The 19,337-nt window shown below is 37.1% G+C and overlaps 9 protein-coding genes and 4 non-coding genes across 13 annotated transcripts; 6 read left to right on the top strand and 7 right to left on the bottom strand.

Annotated features, from left to right (window-relative positions):
* Positions 1-79: 79 nt before the first annotated feature.
* taz1 (shelterin complex subunit Taz1) lies at positions 80-2,026 on the top strand (the record flags this gene model as incomplete). The annotated part of the gene is made up of 1 exon (XM_056179085.1): positions 80-2,026. The coding sequence occupies one exon, from the start codon at positions 80-82 to the stop codon at positions 2,024-2,026; it is 1,947 nt and encodes a 648-aa protein (XP_056035842.1).
* A 427-nt stretch (positions 2,027-2,453) lies between these two features.
* On the top strand, positions 2,454-3,552 carry nse2 (Smc5-6 complex non-SMC SUMO ligase subunit Nse2; the record flags this gene model as incomplete). Its single annotated transcript, XM_056179084.1, has 3 exons — positions 2,454-2,618; positions 2,905-3,027; positions 3,091-3,552. The coding sequence occupies 3 exons, from the start codon at positions 2,454-2,456 to the stop codon at positions 3,550-3,552; spliced, it is 750 nt and encodes a 249-aa protein (XP_056036045.1).
* A 293-nt stretch (positions 3,553-3,845) lies between these two features.
* dad1 (DASH complex subunit Dad1) lies at positions 3,846-4,061 on the top strand (the record flags this gene model as incomplete). Its single annotated transcript, XM_056179083.1, has 1 exon — positions 3,846-4,061. One exon carries the CDS (start codon positions 3,846-3,848, stop codon positions 4,059-4,061), a length of 216 nt encoding a protein of 71 aa, XP_056036046.1.
* Positions 4,062-4,857: 796 nt separating this feature from the next.
* On the bottom strand, positions 4,858-5,846 carry rho4 (Rho family GTPase Rho4; the record flags this gene model as incomplete). The annotated part of the gene is made up of 6 exons (XM_056179082.1): positions 4,858-5,007; positions 5,056-5,190; positions 5,327-5,530; positions 5,607-5,653; positions 5,713-5,754; positions 5,825-5,846. The coding sequence occupies 6 exons, from the start codon at positions 5,844-5,846 to the stop codon at positions 4,858-4,860; spliced, it is 600 nt and encodes a 199-aa protein (XP_056036040.1).
* Positions 5,847-6,357: 511 nt separating this feature from the next.
* ter1 lies at positions 6,358-7,935 on the top strand. The gene has a single exon (XR_008803713.1).
* Positions 7,936-7,957: 22 nt separating this feature from the next.
* On the bottom strand, positions 7,958-8,082 carry SOMG_10009. Its single transcript, XR_008803542.1, has one exon. It is a non-coding gene; the product is annotated as a 5S ribosomal RNA (ribosomal RNA).
* Positions 8,083-8,537: 455 nt separating this feature from the next.
* wtf2 (wtf meiotic driver) lies at positions 8,538-9,674 on the bottom strand (the record flags this gene model as incomplete). Its single annotated transcript, XM_056179081.1, has 5 exons — positions 8,538-8,617; positions 8,674-8,790; positions 8,829-9,083; positions 9,129-9,362; positions 9,560-9,674. 5 exons carry the CDS (start codon positions 9,672-9,674, stop codon positions 8,538-8,540), a joined length of 801 nt encoding a protein of 266 aa, XP_056036041.1.
* Positions 9,675-10,726: 1,052 nt separating this feature from the next.
* SOMG_00285 (uncharacterized protein) lies at positions 10,727-11,552 on the top strand (the record flags this gene model as incomplete). Its single annotated transcript, XM_056179080.1, has 2 exons — positions 10,727-11,222; positions 11,278-11,552. The coding sequence occupies 2 exons, from the start codon at positions 10,727-10,729 to the stop codon at positions 11,550-11,552; spliced, it is 771 nt and encodes a 256-aa protein (XP_056036042.1).
* A 327-nt stretch (positions 11,553-11,879) lies between these two features.
* SOMG_10008 lies at positions 11,880-11,994 on the bottom strand. Its single transcript, XR_008803541.1, has one exon. It is a non-coding gene; the product is annotated as a 5S ribosomal RNA (ribosomal RNA).
* Positions 11,995-12,117: 123 nt separating this feature from the next.
* SOMG_20006 lies at positions 12,118-12,189 on the bottom strand. Its single transcript has one exon. It is a non-coding gene; the product is annotated as a tRNA-His (tRNA).
* Positions 12,190-12,442: 253 nt separating this feature from the next.
* On the top strand, positions 12,443-15,162 carry SOMG_00284 (ubiquitin-protein ligase E3 involved in vesicle docking Pep5/Vps11-like; the record flags this gene model as incomplete). The annotated part of the gene is made up of 4 exons (XM_056179079.1): positions 12,443-12,457; positions 12,498-12,563; positions 12,617-12,796; positions 12,853-15,162. 4 exons carry the CDS (start codon positions 12,443-12,445, stop codon positions 15,160-15,162), a joined length of 2,571 nt encoding a protein of 856 aa, XP_056036043.1.
* Positions 15,163-15,295: 133 nt separating this feature from the next.
* On the bottom strand, positions 15,296-15,789 carry sub1 (transcription coactivator PC4; the record flags this gene model as incomplete). Its single annotated transcript, XM_056179078.1, has 2 exons — positions 15,296-15,637; positions 15,703-15,789. 2 exons carry the CDS (start codon positions 15,787-15,789, stop codon positions 15,296-15,298), a joined length of 429 nt encoding a protein of 142 aa, XP_056036036.1.
* Positions 15,790-16,288: 499 nt separating this feature from the next.
* Positions 16,289-18,667, bottom strand: SOMG_00282 (plasma membrane ThrE amino acid transmembrane transporter family protein; the record flags this gene model as incomplete). The annotated part of the gene is made up of 1 exon (XM_056179077.1): positions 16,289-18,667. One exon carries the CDS (start codon positions 18,665-18,667, stop codon positions 16,289-16,291), a length of 2,379 nt encoding a protein of 792 aa, XP_056036037.1.
* Positions 18,668-19,337: the final 670 nt, after the last annotated feature.

Genomic DNA, 19,337 nt, shown 5'->3' with positions numbered 1-19,337 from the left:
TTCTTCATTTACAATTAAAACGAGAAAACGTATACAAAAAGATTTTTTGACAGATTTGGAACGGTGAAAACGAAGAAAAATGTCAGAAGCGTCTCCTTTATCGAGGAAAGCAAACGAGAAAGCCGAAAAAAGTGAGAAATTAGAGAACATAGCTTCTAAAGGAGAAAAAAATGAAAACCCCAATTTTCCAGAGGACGCGAATGGCGAGGGATCCGACGTGCTAGGCCCGGTGGATAAAGCCAATGTATCAAGTAATCCAAGTATGATGGAGCAGCCAGAGGGAAATGCCAATGTTGGTTATCAATGGGACTTTGAGCGTGCTTCAAAGATGGCAAAGGATTGCCCGTTGTTGGCCAATTTAGCTTATGAAATGTCAAAGGTTTTCTGCGATGTATTCGCAGAGTTTACTTTTCGGATTGATGGGCCACAAAATTACTTTGAAAAATTTGATGATAAGTTTCTTACCAAGGTGCGAGACTTTTCGAATGACCTAGTATCAACATATGGATTAGACATAACAGTTTTCCTTTCATATATCCAAGCAAACGAGCCTTACCAGAAGTTGTTTGAGATGGCGGAAATTCAATTGAGTGAGATTCAGTTTTTTACCGGGACAATTGATCTCTTTGATGTAAGTAATAAGCATTTTGTTTTGATGGCAATCGTCATAGACAGTTTACTCGTGGTTGATGAAGATTCCTCATTTTATACCGCTGCATTGCGACTGTTTGAAGAACTAGTGTCACGTTATTGTTTTTCTAATACGTTTCCCTACAAAAAGAATCCCGAGAAGTTTTTATTCACTTTACTTCCTTACAAATCCCAGGCTGCCCTAGACAGTGTGGGAAGGTCTGTTTGGAAGAAGCAAAACATCTTTGATTATTTGAAAGGTATTATCGAAAAATGCATATCCTCTCCTCCAAAAGAAATAAACCCATATCGGAAATTCGTGATCACTGTGTTTGATTTTCTTACTGACTCCCAATCTGTAAGACGGTTACACAACACTTCTTTCGGACCGAAGAAATTAACAGCCTATCCGGAAAACTATGACCTTCTCTCTCGTTTACGAAAAAGAGTATCTATGTCAAGCAGTCCTCCTGGAAAAGAGCCCGAAAAGCCTTTGCAAAAAAATACCTTAGATGCTGGCGAGGAGAATCATATCAATTCTGAAACAGAAGCGGACAATCTGCCCGTCTTTCAATCCCAGGCTGGCGAACAGGTAGATGAAAATTCAGAAACGCAACCAAAAGAGGCAGCACCGTCTAACGTATACGAGGATACAATTGAATCTTCAAGTACCAACAGGAAAAAGATAAATGATACAAATGTTTCTGAAGTAGAAGTATTGCAATCTATTTCCGAAGAGTTATCTATCGCTGTAGCATCGCTATCTGAGCAAACCATCACCTCTGTTCATAATCAAGCGTCTTCACTTTTGAAATTAATTGAAGAGAGAATTAAATCATTACAGGAGCGTGAAAAAAATACAACGAATGAGCAAAGAGCTCCTTCAGTTCAAAATCGATTCTCAGTCAATGTTAACCCTAATGCCGTATCCGACGTTTCTAGTGTTGAAGAAGAGGATGAGGATTTTCCGCCAATTCGAAATTCTTCTTTGAAAGACCAGTCTAATTCTAATAGGACAGTTGTAATGAGAACGTCTACGGAAAAGGCTGAAGGACGCTCTGAATCACGGCGACAGGATTCTCCATACGAAGGTTATAAGCTCCGCAGGAAGTGGACGGAAGAACAAGAGCGTGAAGTGTTTAATATGATAGAACAATACGGTTGCAGCTGGTCAAAAATTGTTTACATTCAGAGAATTGATAACAAGCCTTTAAGTCATTTCACACCTACTCATATTAAAGACAAAGCAAGGCTAATCAAAGCCCGTTATATGAAGCAAAATCAGCTTCAAAATCTGTACCAACATTCACCCAACTGGAAGTATGTTACAGTCGGACCGGCATATTGCGAAATTCATAAAATTCCCTACAGCAAAGAAGCCTCAGCAATGCAGTGATTTTTCCTTTGCTTTTTCGTTTTTAAAAATGGTAAACGTCCAATTCGTTACGGCTTGAAATTTTGGTTTCTACAGAACATTCTTGCTGTTGGTAAAATAGACCTTTACCAAGGCTTTGTTCTGCAATTACAATTTTAATTATGTGCTATATGATTTAATTTATTGAAGTAATGGGAGAAAAGAAAAACATCACTTTACTCTGAAAAATGAATATATCTGTATTTGAATTCTACGCATAGTTATTAATTTAAAATGGTAACAAAGGTGTTAAGTGTATCTATTATCATAGATAAATAGAAATTTGAAGGAGTTTACTTAATGAAAAATTGTCATGACCGACCATCATGGAATTCGTCTTTCCAGCTTCACTAAGAACTTAGTAGCATTCTCTACATTGAGAAACGAAAGGATCCAATATAATTGATTTATGTCAGACGTTCAACTAAAAACCTCTGTAAGTAAGATTCGCCAAGTTTTAGCTCCCGGCTTGGATGAATCTGCTAGTTATGAATACCATTCGAAGACTATTGAAGAATCGATTAAACAGATCATTCGTGCTTCTATATTGGTTGTTGAATTGAATGATAATGAGGTAAGGAATTAAGGCTTGATTGTGTAAAAATGATACAGGTTTCATTGAAGTTCCAAAACTAGCAGCTTTGAGCGACAAGCTTTAAGCTGATGGAACCGGGGATCGTTTGTTTATCAAATAAATTAAAGATGTTTTCGTTTCAATTTCACTAGAAGCAAATGTCGCTTCAAAGTACCAGCTATGTTGCGTATCTTCTATGGTCTCTTGAGAAACCAAAGGTGATGAAAGAGACATCTTTCCTGATTGAAATGTTAAATTGTTATTCGAATCAAGCTAATATGGCTAGTCTTTAGATACACTGGATGCATCAATCAAAGAATTACTGGACGCCAAAGAAAGACTAAGATTAATAAAAAATGCCGTTGATGATTTGGATACTAGCGTTAAGAGAAATCTTGATTTCTTGGAGGTACGTGCCAATTCAGAAAAGCCATGGGTGGTATATTTCTTGTGAAGCTAATGATCACTATAGGCATCCAGCATGTTAGATGTATATACCCAAAAGTTTAAACAATTACTTCAAAATTATGAAACTAAATCTGACTTTGAAAAATACGGGAACGAAGGTAATTACATCGAATTCCGACAGACCATTTGGCATGAACAGAATCTTGATGGGAAAGCATTCCCACCAATGCGGTTCTTCTTTGAACCAAATACGCAGCAAATTGCTGAAGATGATGATATTGTCATCTCTTCTTCAACCATTGAAACCCGCTGTCCGTTGACTTTACAACCGATAGCTCATCCTGTTATTTCCAAAAGGTGTAGTCACTACTATGAGAAGGTTGCCATATACTCTTTAGTTGGAACAAGTGGATGTCGATGTCCAGTCGTTGGATGTAATTCTCAATTGCGGAAATCAGACCTGAAAGAAGATCCAGTTCTTGAAAGGCGGTTACGTCGAGTTCAGGAATTAGCCAGAGAGGACTAGTGGTTTTTTCTTTCTTTGTCTCTGTATGTTTTTATAGTCTTATTTACTTAAACATCTTCCATTGACGCTTGTTGATAGTTTGAAATTTTAGACCTTTATATAAAGTGGAGCTGTCTATTTGAATATGAGTGATTTTTTTGTTTATTCTAATAATAAAGAATTTCTGCTTCAAATAATTACAGTTTAGTTTCCTGAACTAAATGAAATTACCGTATCTACCATGCTCATTCAACTTCCCATATATATGATACATCCGACGATTAAATAAACAAAAGATGGATCAGAATGAGTCAATGGATGACTTAAGTTTTGAAAGGAAACGACGTTTACTGAGTTTACAAATCGGCAAAAGCATGCATGAAGTCGTAAATTTGATGTCTGTTTTGAATAAGAATATGGAAGGTATTAATGGGGTGGGAAAGGAATTTGAGAACGTCGCCTCATTATGGAAAGGATTCCAAGACTCTGTACTAGAAAAGAAGGACTCGGATATGCCGGACGCTACTTGAAGTCTTGTCGAAGTGTTGATGAAAGAAGGAACAACTCAATTTAAATGGTCATTGAAGAAATACGTGCAATTTATCTTTCCTTAAGTTTAAAAAAAGAAATTATTTATACAAAACTGTTACGAAGGTCGACTGTCTGAGATGCTGCCTGAGAAAGAGTCTTATGTCTAAAAGGTATAGGCGGGATTGCGGATTTCGTCAGGCCCAAGTCTACTTATCATTTATTTACTATATACCTTATCGAATGTTTAGGAAGCCTTCTACTCGTTTCGGGTCTTGTTTTTCCTTGGCATAAGATCAATATAACAGACGCTTACCGCACGTTCATAAAATCTTGAGGATTAAGCAATTATGAATGATTTTTAGGAGTTACTCAAATCAGAACAGTAGATTATGTACGCTTTGATGTTTGAGGGTTTAAAACTTACTTGGCTCTCTGAGCTTATTATATAAACTAGCTCTTATTACTTATACGTCTTAGGAAGAGCTATGAAACTATGACCACTATGCTGTTCTAGTTCAAAAACAAAAGAATGGATATCTGTTATTTAAATAAACGACATAGAAAAAACGAAGCCATTGCACTCGTCATCATGTGTACGCAAACAATATAAAATGAAAAATAAAGGAAAGCAACTGGCATTTTTTTAGGGGAGAAATAGTTGATTCAAGTCAATCAACAATCAACAAAAATATTGGTCATTAAGAAGAGAAAATAGAAGGAGCCAAAAAGATTCATGAAACCAGAATATAGAAGATGAAAGAGAGAATGAGAGAAAGAGAGAGAGAGAGGAAATACTTAAAGAATGACACAAGATCTTTTCGTAAATGAAAATGTTTTTTTCATGGTTAAGCTTACAGCGAGTTGGAACACATCATTGACTCCTGAAGCTTCTTTTGCTGAACATTCCACATAAGGTGAACTGATGGTTGATGCCACATTTTGAGCCTAAGTACCGTTAGCAAAATAAAGAATGACTTGTAAGTTTCAACCTACCTGTTCATAAGTTACAGGCGTAAGGCCTTGGGTACGTAAAACCTCTTCAGCATTTCTATCCTGTCTTAAATCAGACTTGAGACCAACTAGCATTGTGGGCGTCCGTGGGCAGAAATGCTGAACTTCTGGAAACCACTATGAATTGGAATGTTAGCGTCTAGATGAATACAAGAAAATCACTCATTATGATATGAAATGAAGAATAGCTACTAGAAAAACAATATTTTGAGCAAGCAACTTCTGACTTATACCATACCGTTCACGAACTTACCTTTTCACTAATGTTATGCAGAGAGGCAGGGCAATCAATTGAGAAACAGAGCAAAATTACATTGCTGTTGGGGTAACTAAGAGGACGAAGACGATCGTATTCTTCTTGTCCAGCAGTATCCCATAAAGCGAGCTCAATGATTTTGCCGTTGGGCTTGTAGGAGATTTGCGTGATATAGTTTTCAAACACAGTTGGAATGTACCTCTTTTGCAATGGTTAGAAAAGGAAACAACGTGAATTCAGTAGAATGGAATTTGAACCCTCTAGTGTATTCTCGTACCTCTGGGAATGTTCCGGTAGAAAACACAATCAACAAACAAGTTTTTCCTGAGGTGTCAATAAAAAGCCCTCGAATAGGCCATCATGCTTGCTATAGTTCCACGTACCACAACCACCGTCTCCAACAACAACTAGTTTCTTTGAATTATCTAAAACGAGTCTGCGTTAGAAAGGGAACACGAAGACAACTGAAAGGCGAATCATTTCACCAACACAAACCTGATTTCGAGCCGCTTTTCATTCTTTATGTATCGAAAAAGCAAAGTTGTTAATATTGGTTTGTTTTTCGTTGAATAAGTCGCGTAGCAGTTAAATTGCCATGACAACGTGAGTGTAAACACTTAGTGAAGCATCATATATAGGGTAATAATAAAGGAATTGCAGAGAGTAGTAAAGAAAAAAAAGAAAAAAAAACCAAAAAAAACCAGTGTAATCATGCTTTTGCTTTTAATACAGAACTCGGAGTTTGATGATTTTAAATTCCTAGCCGAGTTCTATAGTAATTTATTGAAAACCTGACAAACGACATTACTCTGGACGTTTGAAAAGAAAGACGAGCTTCTATACATACTAAATGTGTCTCTTTTACTTCCTTAAATCCTTGGGAGTAGCGTATACCTACTGTTCATCCTTTTTTTAGAATCCGTCTTTTGTTTACACTGTTACCTTGACGTACTATGAAGCCAGTCGGTGAGCGAACAGGCGTGAACTACGCACGACGCGCCGTGAAAAGTAAACAAGAACCAGTATCCCAGTTGAAAGAAGAATTACGAGGTGTTGGTTTTTATGATTCTTTAGGGCTTGCATGAAAGTACGAGAGAGAAAGAGAGGAAAAATTTGAACGATATTTACGATTTCATTTCTGCAGTATACTGTCTTCTTAGTATACAAAGGATTGAGGAATGGAAAAAGGAACTCCTTCTTCCAAACTTCATTTGCTGGACGGGAGGTCTAGCAGACCTTTGTGTAACCCAAGTGTTCTTTTCATATTCAGCGCTGTGTAGGAAAAGCGATCAAGAGGTAAATATCCTAATATCTTTCTTCCGTCTTCCCACTTTCCTCAGCAGATGTTCTCCATGGAATCACTGTACCTTGGAGGACTTGTTAGTAAAACTGATTTTTCTTACCACTTTCAATGTCTACAATAGTGTGTTACACGTTCCTTTTAGAGACATTGACGAAACTTGGATACCAATGGTACTGCCGAGTTGGTGGATGTGGATCTTCTGCTTCGTCAATGTTCCCTAGCGGAGCTATTTTTTAAGGAAAGTATAACGACTATCTGTGGGACTTGAAAGTGACTTGCGCAGATCGCAGTGTATTTTTTGTAGGAGGATTTCTTTGACCTGAGTGAGAGTGGTTTGACAGAGAAAGAGTATCTTTTGTCGCTTTGCTTTCCAGCCTACTCAAGCTTCATTATTACTTAGATCTTGTGGTAGCAATAAGCGTCCCTTGACGTTTTGTCGTATGGGGATAGCTATTGGCTGATTAAGCTCTGGTCTGTAGACTTTTGTATTCTATGGACGTTTAGAGACATATTGATATCAATATTTGCGCAATTATTTTGGCTTTTTTGTCGGTGCTTTGACCGTGCCGCTTGTGTTCTTCATGTAGAGAGATACATGCAGGAAAGAATCAAAAATCGACTCGTTGACACAATGTACGTTCCAACAATCGTAAATGCAATTCTTTTTTTTCTTAAATCTTTACACTTCTGTTGGGAGAAACTCTTTGGTCCTTGGCTTACATGTAATCAAGCGTAGTTTGGAAGAAACTGGGAAACCTTGGTGTGCTAGAGATCGCCGATCCTAAGTCTTTTTATAAAGTCAAGAGATCCAAAGTGATCAAAGTTTCGTACTTGTTCATGTCTTTATAAAAAGGGTTAGTGGGTAATTTTGATTCACCTGAGGGTTCTCTTTTCACACCCAACTATTGTCCCTATAGAGTGCATATTACCAATCTTCCTTTAGTTTAAGAGTTTGCATATCGGGATTTTTTTTTTTTTTCTTTCTATTTACTTTTCGGTCAGTGCTACTACGTTTTCTATCGCGGCTAATGATATTTTTATTAGTTTTGTAATCCTACGAATGCATCATTAAACATCACTTCTTATTTTGATCATGCTTGAAGGAAAAAGGAAGTTTTATGCATAATTTTTCCCTTATGTCAGTGATTCATTTCATAAAATATGAGAAATGCAAGAGCAGGATACGATTTTCCTCATCCCAAAAGCAGAGCTGGTACTGGTCCAAGTCGAGCAAACTAGCGTTTGCAAGAAGTTTACCAAGGTCATAGATTTCGTAAACGCACCCTTTAGCTGCTATTATAAAGTAAAAAAAAAAAATAAAGGAGCCTACAGCATCCCGGATTCCCATGTTGTCTCCAACCATAGTACGAAACGAACGAGACCCTCAGACGTTTTCACTTAACTGCAGTGATTGGACGGGAACTGGTGTTTTCGCCTAGATGTGCCCGTAGACGTTTATTGTGTTTTGTAAAGGTTATTCTATTTAATAATGGTCCGTCGACTTGACTCCCAAAGTAAACGATAATTCAATGTTTTAAACTACATCAATCGAAGCTTCCAACCTGATGATTTGTGCTTTGTATGCTGTGAATGAATTTTACCTCTGGCGGTAATCACTTTCGTTCTTACAATTAATGAAAGACACGACACAGTTTCGAGTAAAAAACTAGTTAATTACGATGATATAATCATTAAAAAGGGTGTCTATTCATGAAGAAAATGAACGATGCCGTGAAACGAATAAGAAGATTTATGAAAGAGAAATGAAAAAAGCAATTGAAGTCTGCTGGTTTCATCTGATCCAAGCTTTTGTGGAAGCGAATGCAGGAACTTGGTAGACTGCAATTGACATCGATGTTTCCAAAGAAGGAGCGAAATATAAAGAATGAAAGCACTCGGTAAAACTTAAACTTCGGCGCTTTGCGCAGCAAGAGGCTGAAGTTCGATTCCTTCGTTCTGAGATACTTGCTCTCCTCGATTGGTTCCTTTTTAATAGGTTAATAACGCCTCGTGATAGGAAGCATTTACCAAGTGTACATACCGAACATATGATCTACAGCATTTCCTATTCCGTTTCCTAAGCCATTTATGCCGCTTCCTATGCCGTTTCCCATATCGAAGACTACTAATCTAAGTCGTTCACGCGCATTTGCATTCACTAGAAGAGTTAGAATATTTCGCGGGTGTATGACATACTCGTCAAATAAAGAAACAAGACAAAGTTAACAAAACAAACAGCATAGAAAAAATTGTTGTTTATCTTTTCAAATCCTGAGAACTTCTTTGCAGCATAATACAAGGTGAAACCGGGGACATCGAGAAAACACACATATAATGCTGCGATACACATAGTTGACAATACGTTTTTGGTTGCTCTTCCAAATTTCTTTAGAATCTTTTTGGTTGCTCTTCCAGCTTGCGTGAACCATTCTTTAGGCATTTGAGTTATTACTAATAGTTAGTGAGTCATTAAAAATCCTGAAATTAGTTTCTTACCAATTGTCAATGACAGAAATAGAGCGCACCAAACGCCAAAAAGTACCCAAACGGCAAGCTGATTAAACGGAATTTCGTAAACAAGAAGAATGACCCTCGCAATAATCAAGCATACATTATATACAATAAAAATAGCAAAAACAATTGCTAATTCACGAGGCGTCAGATATCTTTTCTTTTTAGAACTTTCTTCTGTTTCAGGAGCCATTTCGAGATCAACATTTTTTTTTGAGACTAATGGATGTATTGGTAACTGTTTTTTCGTGGTTTACGAAAGGATAGAGGTGTTTGTCGCGCTTGCTGACAGTTATCGACCAGGTGATTGAATTCAAACCCAACAATCAAATAAACAAGCATGATTCTTCCATCATGAGCCGTTCAAACAAGAACACAAAGAATAAACCTTTCCTTTCTATTTCAACAAATCTTACCTGAATACGGAGGAGGCGTACCATCAGAAGGAGACGACTGACTATCTGCCTTTTCATCATTGAGCGTTTTGGAAGAGTCATCAGAATCTGAAATAGGAGTATATTTGTTTTTCATATTTACAATGGCAATTATAGCCCAAAATAACACCGATAGTTACCCTCTAAACGAAATCAACTTTTGAATCGCCGAGAAAAGTCCGTAGGAACTGGTTCTACTTTTCAAGGATCTGTCAAAAATCTGTCAAAAAAAGGAATTGGACCTTGCTTAAAAGCAAAATTTGTTTTGCAACACGAGTGTTCCCTTAAAACCAAAGATGCGAGTTTGAAAAAATCTTGGTAATGGCTTTTCGCATGTCTCAATTCATAAAGCTGCGACATTATGTCACTGACTGGTCACAGTCCTCGTTACGATTATTCAACGTTGGTTTTTTATTGCGATTTGTCGTAATAGTATAATCCAAAAGAATCGTCGTTTATTACAAAAAGTAAACAAAGGAACATTTGGCAAAACAACCATGCTGTTTGCTTAAATTATAAATAGCAGGATTAGAAATGCATATCTTTGTATTGGAAGGTTCTGTGACTTTGGCTTAACAGGTTTCACAGTTTTCATTTCGTTAATTAGATCCTAAACTTGAGAATAATTGGTCCACTGGTATAAAAGCAGAATCCCAATTGAATGAAAATATGATTATTTACACAATCAGTCATTTAACAAGAAAGCGAAAGGGAAAGGTTCGACGCTTGTTTTATAATGTTCCCAAGACCCATCAGAAGTGTCATACAATACTTGTGTAGCTGTAAATATGGAAAATCATAATGAACGACATTTATAGTGACATATTTCTTTTTATTTAATTTATTTTGATTACACGATAGAAACAAACAAAAGCGATTTCGGACTGTTCATTCATTGTAAATATATATAGAATAGCGTACGCTTACTAGCTATCGGTATGTGTGTCAGAGAGGGTGGATGACAGCTTCACCACTGCAAACTTCTAGTCATTGCCATTGTGGACTCGATTCATGTAGTTGAGAATTGTTACAAAGTAGATTTTATTAAGATTGTTAGTCGGATCAGATGTGTGCTACTGTTTTAAAAGTTCTGACATGAGTTTGGGTGTTTACTGCCTATTTGAGTAGGTTTTGAAGGAATTTCAGAAAATGACTGAAAAAAACAAATACAAAAAGCTAAAAGATGCTGATTCAGCTGACGTTCCTCGCTTGGGCACTCTTGCAACGTTTGACGGTGAACTGCCACGGTACAATGAAATCTTTAATTCTCATCTAGACGACTTGGAAAAAGGTCATGCACCTCCGTACTCAGAAAACAGACATCAAGAAGCGTCTACCAACATGGCAGGAGAAAATGGATTCTTTATTTTTTTACGAAATGTCTTGACGGCATTATTGTGGTTGATTTTCTGGCCGGCAGAAATTGCGAGAATTCCTGAAGCACAAGGAAGACAGGAGAATGAACCTCTTCGGCTTGGTTGGTGCTTTATTGGTCCAATCGTATTGGACTTTTGGTTTTCATACAAATACCTTGTCCCCTTTATAAAGGAATCGATGGCAGGATCTGCAGGGGTAAACTTTCAAGCTATTGTAGCAGTTGTTTTTTTCGTCGTGGCTTTCTATATGTTCTTATTTGTTTTTTCACGTAAGTGGAATGGTGGAATTTTAATTTGATATGTTTACTAATGGGGTACTTATAGTGTTGCTGGATTTTATTGCTTTAGTGCTTTCTGGGATTGCTTGGATTGTTTCTTGGATTATTGCTGCTCTTGGTTTCAGGATGTCGTCGGAAAGAAACGACTCGACGGATGGTAACTGGATCCCACTAAGCACTATGCCGGCAGAGTCTGAAAATCAATCCAACGATCGTAGTGATAATACTGCCGAACAACCGTCCTCTGAACATACTGAGCAATCTCCAGGGTTGCGCCAGGAACCGGGTCAGTCTAGGGATGTTGAAAGCGGTGGGAATTGATTTATACGGAAAGTAAAGCATTGTTTTTTATAATGTCCGGTCTTTTCGATTTTTCTCCAGCATGCTTTTGCTTATGTTTATGTTTCATCTTTGCATTTTGTTTCTTATATTTATTCGTCAGACGCTTTTAATCACTGATCCTTATAGAACCTTTTAATTTATAACTAATAAAGAATTTAATTAATTATTGAATCATGGATGACCATTGCTTCCTTGCAATCACTAGTATCACTAAGTCAAACGTCTATGTCGATCATCACGAAAGCCATGTGCTTCAATTTTTAAAAGAGTAACAAAGAGAAGCAAAAAGTAAAATAAAAAAGTGATAACCTACAGCAACCAGGATTCCCGTGTTGTCTCCAACCATAGTACTAACGAGACCCTCAGACGCTTAACTGCAGTGATCGGACGGGAACTGGTGTTTTCGCCTAGGTGTGGCCGTATACAGTAAAAGTATGTTTTCACTTATTTAAAATAAAATTATTTAATTTGACAAATTTAAGAGCTACTTTGGCTACGACGTACCTCTTTACAAAGAGAGAGAGAGACGATGCAAAAATTTAATTGCCCACACCAGGAATCGAACCTGGGTCGCATCCGCCACAAGGATGAGTCTTAACCACTGGACCATGTAAGCTTCTTGTTGTTAGTCAATAACATAAAAAGTAATGAAATAGTTTAGCCAAAAGCAAAAAGTCAGTGCGCTTCAACTCAACCTCTCTTGTTGTTTAAACGGTGTTTTAAAAATTTCATTTCTTTATTTTTTTTAAATACAAAGTAAAAGGCTTCTCTCATTGTTTCACGAAATGCCATCTCAACGTAGACGTTTACCATGATGATACCTATTCCCAATCTCTTGACAATACACTCAAGAATTCATTCAGAGATATATGAACATTCAGGAGGTAATAAATTTCTTCTGCTCTTGTTACTTATATAATTTAGTGGGATTCTCTTTCGCTCTTTCAATGGCAAGCATGTCCAGGATTAGTTTCACTTCAAGGCACATTGGTATGAGTTTCTCGCAAAATTTGATACATGAACTTCAAAACTAATTTTTAAAGAAAACCAGGAGTAGTTGCTCGTGCAAAGGAACAAAAATATCGTGCGTTGGGACATTAGATGGCCATATCCTTGTTTTCAACAATAAGCTTGAATTACTGGCTGATTTTGTTGCTTGCGAAGGTGGTGTAACTCAGCAATTGGAACTAACGAATAATCAATCTGCTCTTTGTTGTGTTTGTGTATGTGTTTGTGTTCGCGAAATTATAAATATACTAATTTTGATATGCGAGTCTAGCTCGACAGACAGAATGCAATTTTAATACAATTTTGGTCTATCAGAAATATCCACAAGCGGACATCTAAGGATATTACTTGTTTGTACGAACGTCGATTGTATGGTATCCCGAATCCTTTAATTCCTGCAACTAGTATTGCAATTTCAGCCGACGTTTCATCCGTGTTTTGCGGGTTTGCGAATGGAATACTAATTCAATTACAAGGAGATTTTCTTCGCGATTTGGGATCAAAGCAGGACGTGGTTTTTCGTGAAAGAGACTCTATAACCGACCTTGCTATTCTGTCCCCAAGAAAGCTGTCTGTTTCTACTACCACACAAACATTTGTGTACAATATAATTACCAAGTCAGTTAACATTTTAGAAAACAATGGTTTAGCCATCGGATGTTCTGAAGTGTATATGCAAAGGTCCCTCTTATGTGCTAATTTATCGTTCATCTCAGTTTACGAACTGAAAACATTGAGCTTACTAAAAACTTTTCATGTGGAGGGAACAATACGAAGAATTTTCACATGTTTTGGCCATGTTTGCCTGCTGGTTTCTACGACTCCAACGCTTTCTTCTCGAGATCACAGCGAAATAATATCTGAGGACACTTCACTTTGGTTCTTCATTTTGGATTTGGAAAGTCAATTGATCCTTTTTCAATTTGAAATTGAAGAAAAAAGTATCTCCAATATTCTTTACACATCTGATGATTGCTTTTTCTTTTATGACAATTGTCCTCCTCAACAATTAATTCGTCTTCCACAAGACTTCCTTCTTTATAAATGCTACGAAAAAGAAGAGTTTGAAAAGTCCTATTTACTTGCAAACTATTTAAAATGCACCGAAGATATCGTCCGAGATTGCGCTCTTCGTACAGGACTCCTGTATTTCAAAGGTGGTAATTTTGAGAAGGCCATCGACTATTTCATTTATGCTATACCTTTTTCCGATTCAGCACTAATCATTAAAACTTATTTAGAGCATCGGCTATTAAGATGCTTGCTTCGTTATTTGGAAGCGTTGGCAGCTGAAGGGCACGCCTACTCGTTCGAGCAATCTACATTGATCTTTCTTTATATAAAGTTTCGAAAATTTGATTCTTTGATGACATATGCGAAAAGTGGTAGTTGCTCTACAGAGCTTTTACTTCCCATCTTACGAAAATATAAATGCTTTGACCAAATGGAGGCTTTGGGTAAGATTTGGAACATGCCCCTGGTTTGTCTTGAGGTTTACCAAGCGAAGGAACTAAAAGAGAAGGCATTCCAACTTCTCGAAAATTGCCATGATTACATAGATGTAATCGAAATCTCAAATCATTATGGCACATGGTTTATAAATTCGGATCCTTCAAAATTTACAGAAAAAATGGTAAAAGTATCACTCAGTTTGCTAAATTTAAGAAAAGAAAAGAACTTAATAATGTTTTTAAAATCGGTTTACCTCTCTACATACGTCCAACATCCGGATTTACAGATGAGATTATGGGATGCTATAAAGTTGCAAACTATAGAACCCATGGTTTTAAAATTTGTGAATACAAGAAAGCTTCATTCTCTTATACAAAGAGAAATGGATGACGTGAGTTCGAAGAATGAGACAGAAGCTATCCTTTTAATCAAAGACTGCAACAGTTTATTGGATTATGAATCGTCTATACTGTCTTTGCAGTCAGTTCGATGGAGTAATGCGCTAGATCTCCTGTACTCCCAAAAGTCTCTAATTTCTGGCTCTAATGATACAATAATTCAGAAACTTTTAAAAGACCCGAATACAGCAGACCATCTAATTGATAGGTATGACGATGAAGCTATACTTCAGCTATTGAGATTTTTAGTACGAGAACGGTCAGTCGCAAATTTGCGTGAAGATTTGTTTTTCAAGGTCCTAGAAAGCAGTTTCATACAGTTTGAAATTCCGATCCAACATCTGCTAGATATACTGATGAAAGATCAGGCTTTGACCTTGGGGACTGTTAAAAGAATTCTTTTGAAATGGGAGACTCACTGTTCTTCTCGAATCAAAGAAAATGATAGACAGTATACGCATCTTCAGAAAGAATTAGCTAGTAATCAAAGCCAGTTGAACTTTATTCCAATAGAGGACCAACTATGTGACAATTGCGAGGGAGTTTTAAAGATACCCTTCAATACCTATAGTTGTCTTCATATTGTTCACAGGGATTGTGCTTCAGAATCGATTTGTGCCAAATGCAAATCTGGAGTGTTGGAAACTCCGCCCACAAATTATGAAAAGCACACGTCTTCTTTTCATGAACTTTTTAGTCAACTTTCCTTATTAGAATCTTTTATGCTATAATGTTTTGAACGCCAGTTTTACCATAATCTTTGCAATTCTCTATAATATGAACATAGTCAATACGAGAAAAAGGAGGTATCATTCATTTGGATATCGTAAACTAAAAAAAGCCAAAATGCGGTACTAAACGAATCTATTCTTCGTCTTCACTGCCTGATTGATTCTCCTCTTTGGATTCTTCTTCTTGCTTAGGTTCATCCTTGGCATCGGTTGATTCTTGTTCTTCATTTTTCTTCGTTCCAGAATCCCCGTTTTCTTTCTTCTCTTCCTCATCTTCGTCCTCATCTACTAGCCCGAGAGCATTGGTGACCTCTCCAACCATACGTTTGAATTGCATCCATTCATTCGGATTCAATGCAATTCCCTTCTTTCCAGGGAGCATTTCTCCATCCTTTTCATAATATTCACGAATGTGCACATAAGTAGTTCCACGAAATTCCGACAGAGTCACTCTTTTTTTACCAGAATCATTCAACTGCATTGAAGAACGCATTAATAATCTTTTCCAGAAATCAGAGACCGATAGCTTCCTTTACTTACTTTCCAATGAGCTTCTTTACTATTTTCTGTCTTTTGTTTCTTGCTACCAGCAACTTCACTTCCTTTGGGAGCGCGTTTTCCTACCATAATTGTTGTGTATGGTTCTGTTTTCTTACACAGAAACGCAATTAGTATTCTGGCATGCGTCATGTCCGTTACTTTGTCATTTTTTCGTGGTTCGCTCCGTTACATTAATAAACAAACGATTTATGCTCGGTCGATACAAACAGATTTTACTTTTGTCCATGGACTATATGAACGATTAAAAAATGATAGTATATAAAATAACATTATCATTTGCTAATGAATTATTCGATTATACGTAGATGCCATTCAAAAGCATTCGATTAAAATTTAAAATTTAACTAAATATCAGTACAAGCTTGTAAGCTACATCCGAATTTTTTTTAAAGAAACATAACAACGTAAAGAAAGAAAATATGAATTCTAAAAAAACAAAGAATGAACGGAAAGAAATGAGGTTTCAAGTTACTAAAGGGTGGGCACTCATACACAGGGAATCGTCAGTGATAAATGGGTCATAAAATATTTTCGTACTTTTCTTTCCCTCTCAAGTTGATCCAGTTCAAATACTTTCAAGATGTTTGTTTCGAGCTTGAGCTCTAGCAAAGGCCCCAAAAATCGGATAGGTTATAATTGAACTAGCAAAGAATCCGACAGCAATTCCTATAGCAATTTCAACCATTGTAAGCCCAAATTCCAAGCTGCTATGCTGACTGATGGATTGAGAGTATGCAGTCGTATTTGTCGTTGTATTATGACTTGCAATATTAGTTGCCGTGTATAAACCACCACTCACACCTCCTTGAGCAGTGAAACCCGAGGGAACTAGCACGAATATGGCAGGTATTACAACGACAAAAGAAGAAGACTTGATAAAGTGTGAATATAAATTACCCAAACATCCAATCACAAAAGAGCCAAGTGCGCTAGATATCTGACCTGTACCAAAATGTAATGAAGAATAAAAATATACAACATAACCGATGATAGATACTAATATCTGCATACACCACTGCTTGGGATGCGATTGCGTAACGAACAACAAAGAAAGTGTATACAAAGGTATAAAAAGAACATACCATTTTTTTTCAATCCCTATATCTTTTAAACACGAATAATTCCTCGTAGCGTTACTATCCATCCAACCATACAGAACAGCCCCAATTGTAATACCAAAACTCAAAAACAATGAAAAGATGACAGCATAGAGCATGCGAACTCCTCCGGAAACTATGTTTTTGGATTGTAATTCCAGCACTCCGCAAAAAATAATATAACCTGGTAAAACTAGAGAAACAGCGCCCTCGACCAAAGCTGTAAAACAGAATACGGGTCTTCCATTTTTGCTGATACTTCCAAATGCCCGCCCTATAAATGACAAAACAACAGCTCCAAAAACCTCAAACAGTCTGTCAAACAAGGATGATCGAGGAGCAAGATACACTCGTAGAATCCCTAATAGCAGTCCCAACAAAAATCCTAACGGCATATCATACCATCCTCCACCATAGGCTACAGGCAAGATACAAGCACTGGCGAGACCATGCATAAAAGCAACCAACCATTTTCGATAAAGTGGCCGAAAAGTTATGATTGTTCTCAAAATGTCCAAACCATCCTCAGCACTTAGTTTATCCCGCATCACATAACGGTAAATTTCATTAACCAAACCAAGTTTATTCAAATCAATCTGTGATGTAATTCCTATAAAGTGCATATCTGAGTGTCCCTTTTCAGTCCTAAAATAAATAAGCATACAGTCAGGAAGGTAAAGAAAATTTGCACGTAGACTTAAAATGCGAGAAGCTACTCGAAGATTTCGCAGTATTTTATGGCTTGGACACCCATACAGCATTAGTGTTTCACACAAGCAAAGTATAAACTCGCATCGTTTACTAAGAGGAGATGGATGAATGGTAATTCGAAATTGATCGTCCACGTACAATTTTGACCAACCCAGTTTATATAATATGCCACCAAGATAGATCTTCCCTTTATCAAATGAAGACGTAGTATTTAGCTCGCCAAATTTACTTTTTTCAATGTCGTTTGATTCCTCCGTTCTAAGACGAGAAAGAACGCTTCCCAATGTTTTTCCGTAACGATCAACAGAGCTATCGATGGGAACCACATAGGCACTTACATCAACGTTTAAGAATAAGGATAGAAATCTTCCAAGGAACCCTTGCTCTTCAAGGGGAATGTACGTTTCGCAGGTCAATAGGGTTCTATCAGTAACGTCGCTGTGAGTGTAAGCATGATGGCGCATTTGGACGAGACGCGTAGATGCTGTTGAAGGTACAGGTTTAAGATCAGGAGTATTAAGCGTAATTTTTGGAACATGTTCTTTTGTGGGTGAGGACGATCCCGTCATTTTTTCACTGGAATATCTACTCTTGGACTGCATCAACGTATTGCTTGACATACTACTTATAGAAGATCGATCAGACATGAACGGATTTTCCAAGTCAAAACTGTTCACGGGCGATAACTGGCCAGGAGAGAGAAGATTAGACTGAACATTGGTTGTTCTTATGCTTTTACTTGAATTATTTGACAAAGAAGCTCCATCAAAAAGGGAATCCTTCTTTACTGGAACAGGATGATTCTGAGGCGTTTGTGAATTTTTTTGATTTCTAGCAACCGACAGAGATTTGGGTCGATTACCATGATTTAACTTGAAACCAATGGAATGTCTGCGTCGTGAAGGACTGGATGCAGTTCGATGATGGGTTGAATCTCCCTGTGGCTGATAAGAATTTGAGTTTTCCTGTATCGGTTCATTTTTTTTTGGATTATGTGCGCTGTGAAACTGAGGATTCGGCACATACGATCTATTAAACAAAGGTTGAGCACATTCTTGATCTCTTTCTTCAGGATCAGAAGGGCCATGGCTCAACCAATTCTTCCGTTCAGGGTCTAGACGAAGCTGGGTCCCCATAGTAATATGAGGATGGTCAAATTTTCGAAATATCAAATATCAGCGTACCAGCAAGATTTACTCTAAGTGCCAAAGATATAGGTTGTCTGCACAACAAACTATAAATAAAAGAGGTATTTCGTCGCTCAATATTACTAATTTAGCAATAATATGTGAATTGCCCCTTCGCTGACTTCCAGTCATGTTGCGTAATTATGATAATTTTGAGCATCCTAATTTGTCCTTGCAATAATTAGCCTAATAATTTTTTTGCTTAACTTGTAGTCAAAAAATAAGCTAAAGAATGAGGCGAGTCTGTTCATTTACGCCACTAGAGCATTATGTAGGTTTATTCGGTTCCCGTGTAGAAACAGAACAATGGCTAAAGAAAAAGAAGGAAATTCGTTTGTATAGGTTTCATTCACTTGACCATGAGTAGTACTTGGGTGGTTTGAAAATATTTTTCCAAACAATGGGTTCTAGGTACATGAAACATTCCTAAACACCCTCAGTTTCTATTGGATCTTGTCCATGATTGTCCTTTCTAAAAACTTCGTTTATTTCATCCTCAAAGTCGTATTGATTCAGCAAAATATAGGTTTCGCCACTTCAGGTGTGGTATAGATTGGTCAATTGTAGTAGTAATTGCAATCATGTAAACAAACATGGGAAAAGTAAACAAACCATGGGT

This window comes from Schizosaccharomyces osmophilus, chromosome 1 (assembly GCF_027921745.1).
Source record: "Schizosaccharomyces osmophilus chromosome 1, complete sequence".
Taxonomy (NCBI): Eukaryota; Fungi; Ascomycota; class Schizosaccharomycetes; order Schizosaccharomycetales; family Schizosaccharomycetaceae; genus Schizosaccharomyces; species Schizosaccharomyces osmophilus.
This window is presented reverse-complemented; position numbering and strand designations above follow the sequence as displayed.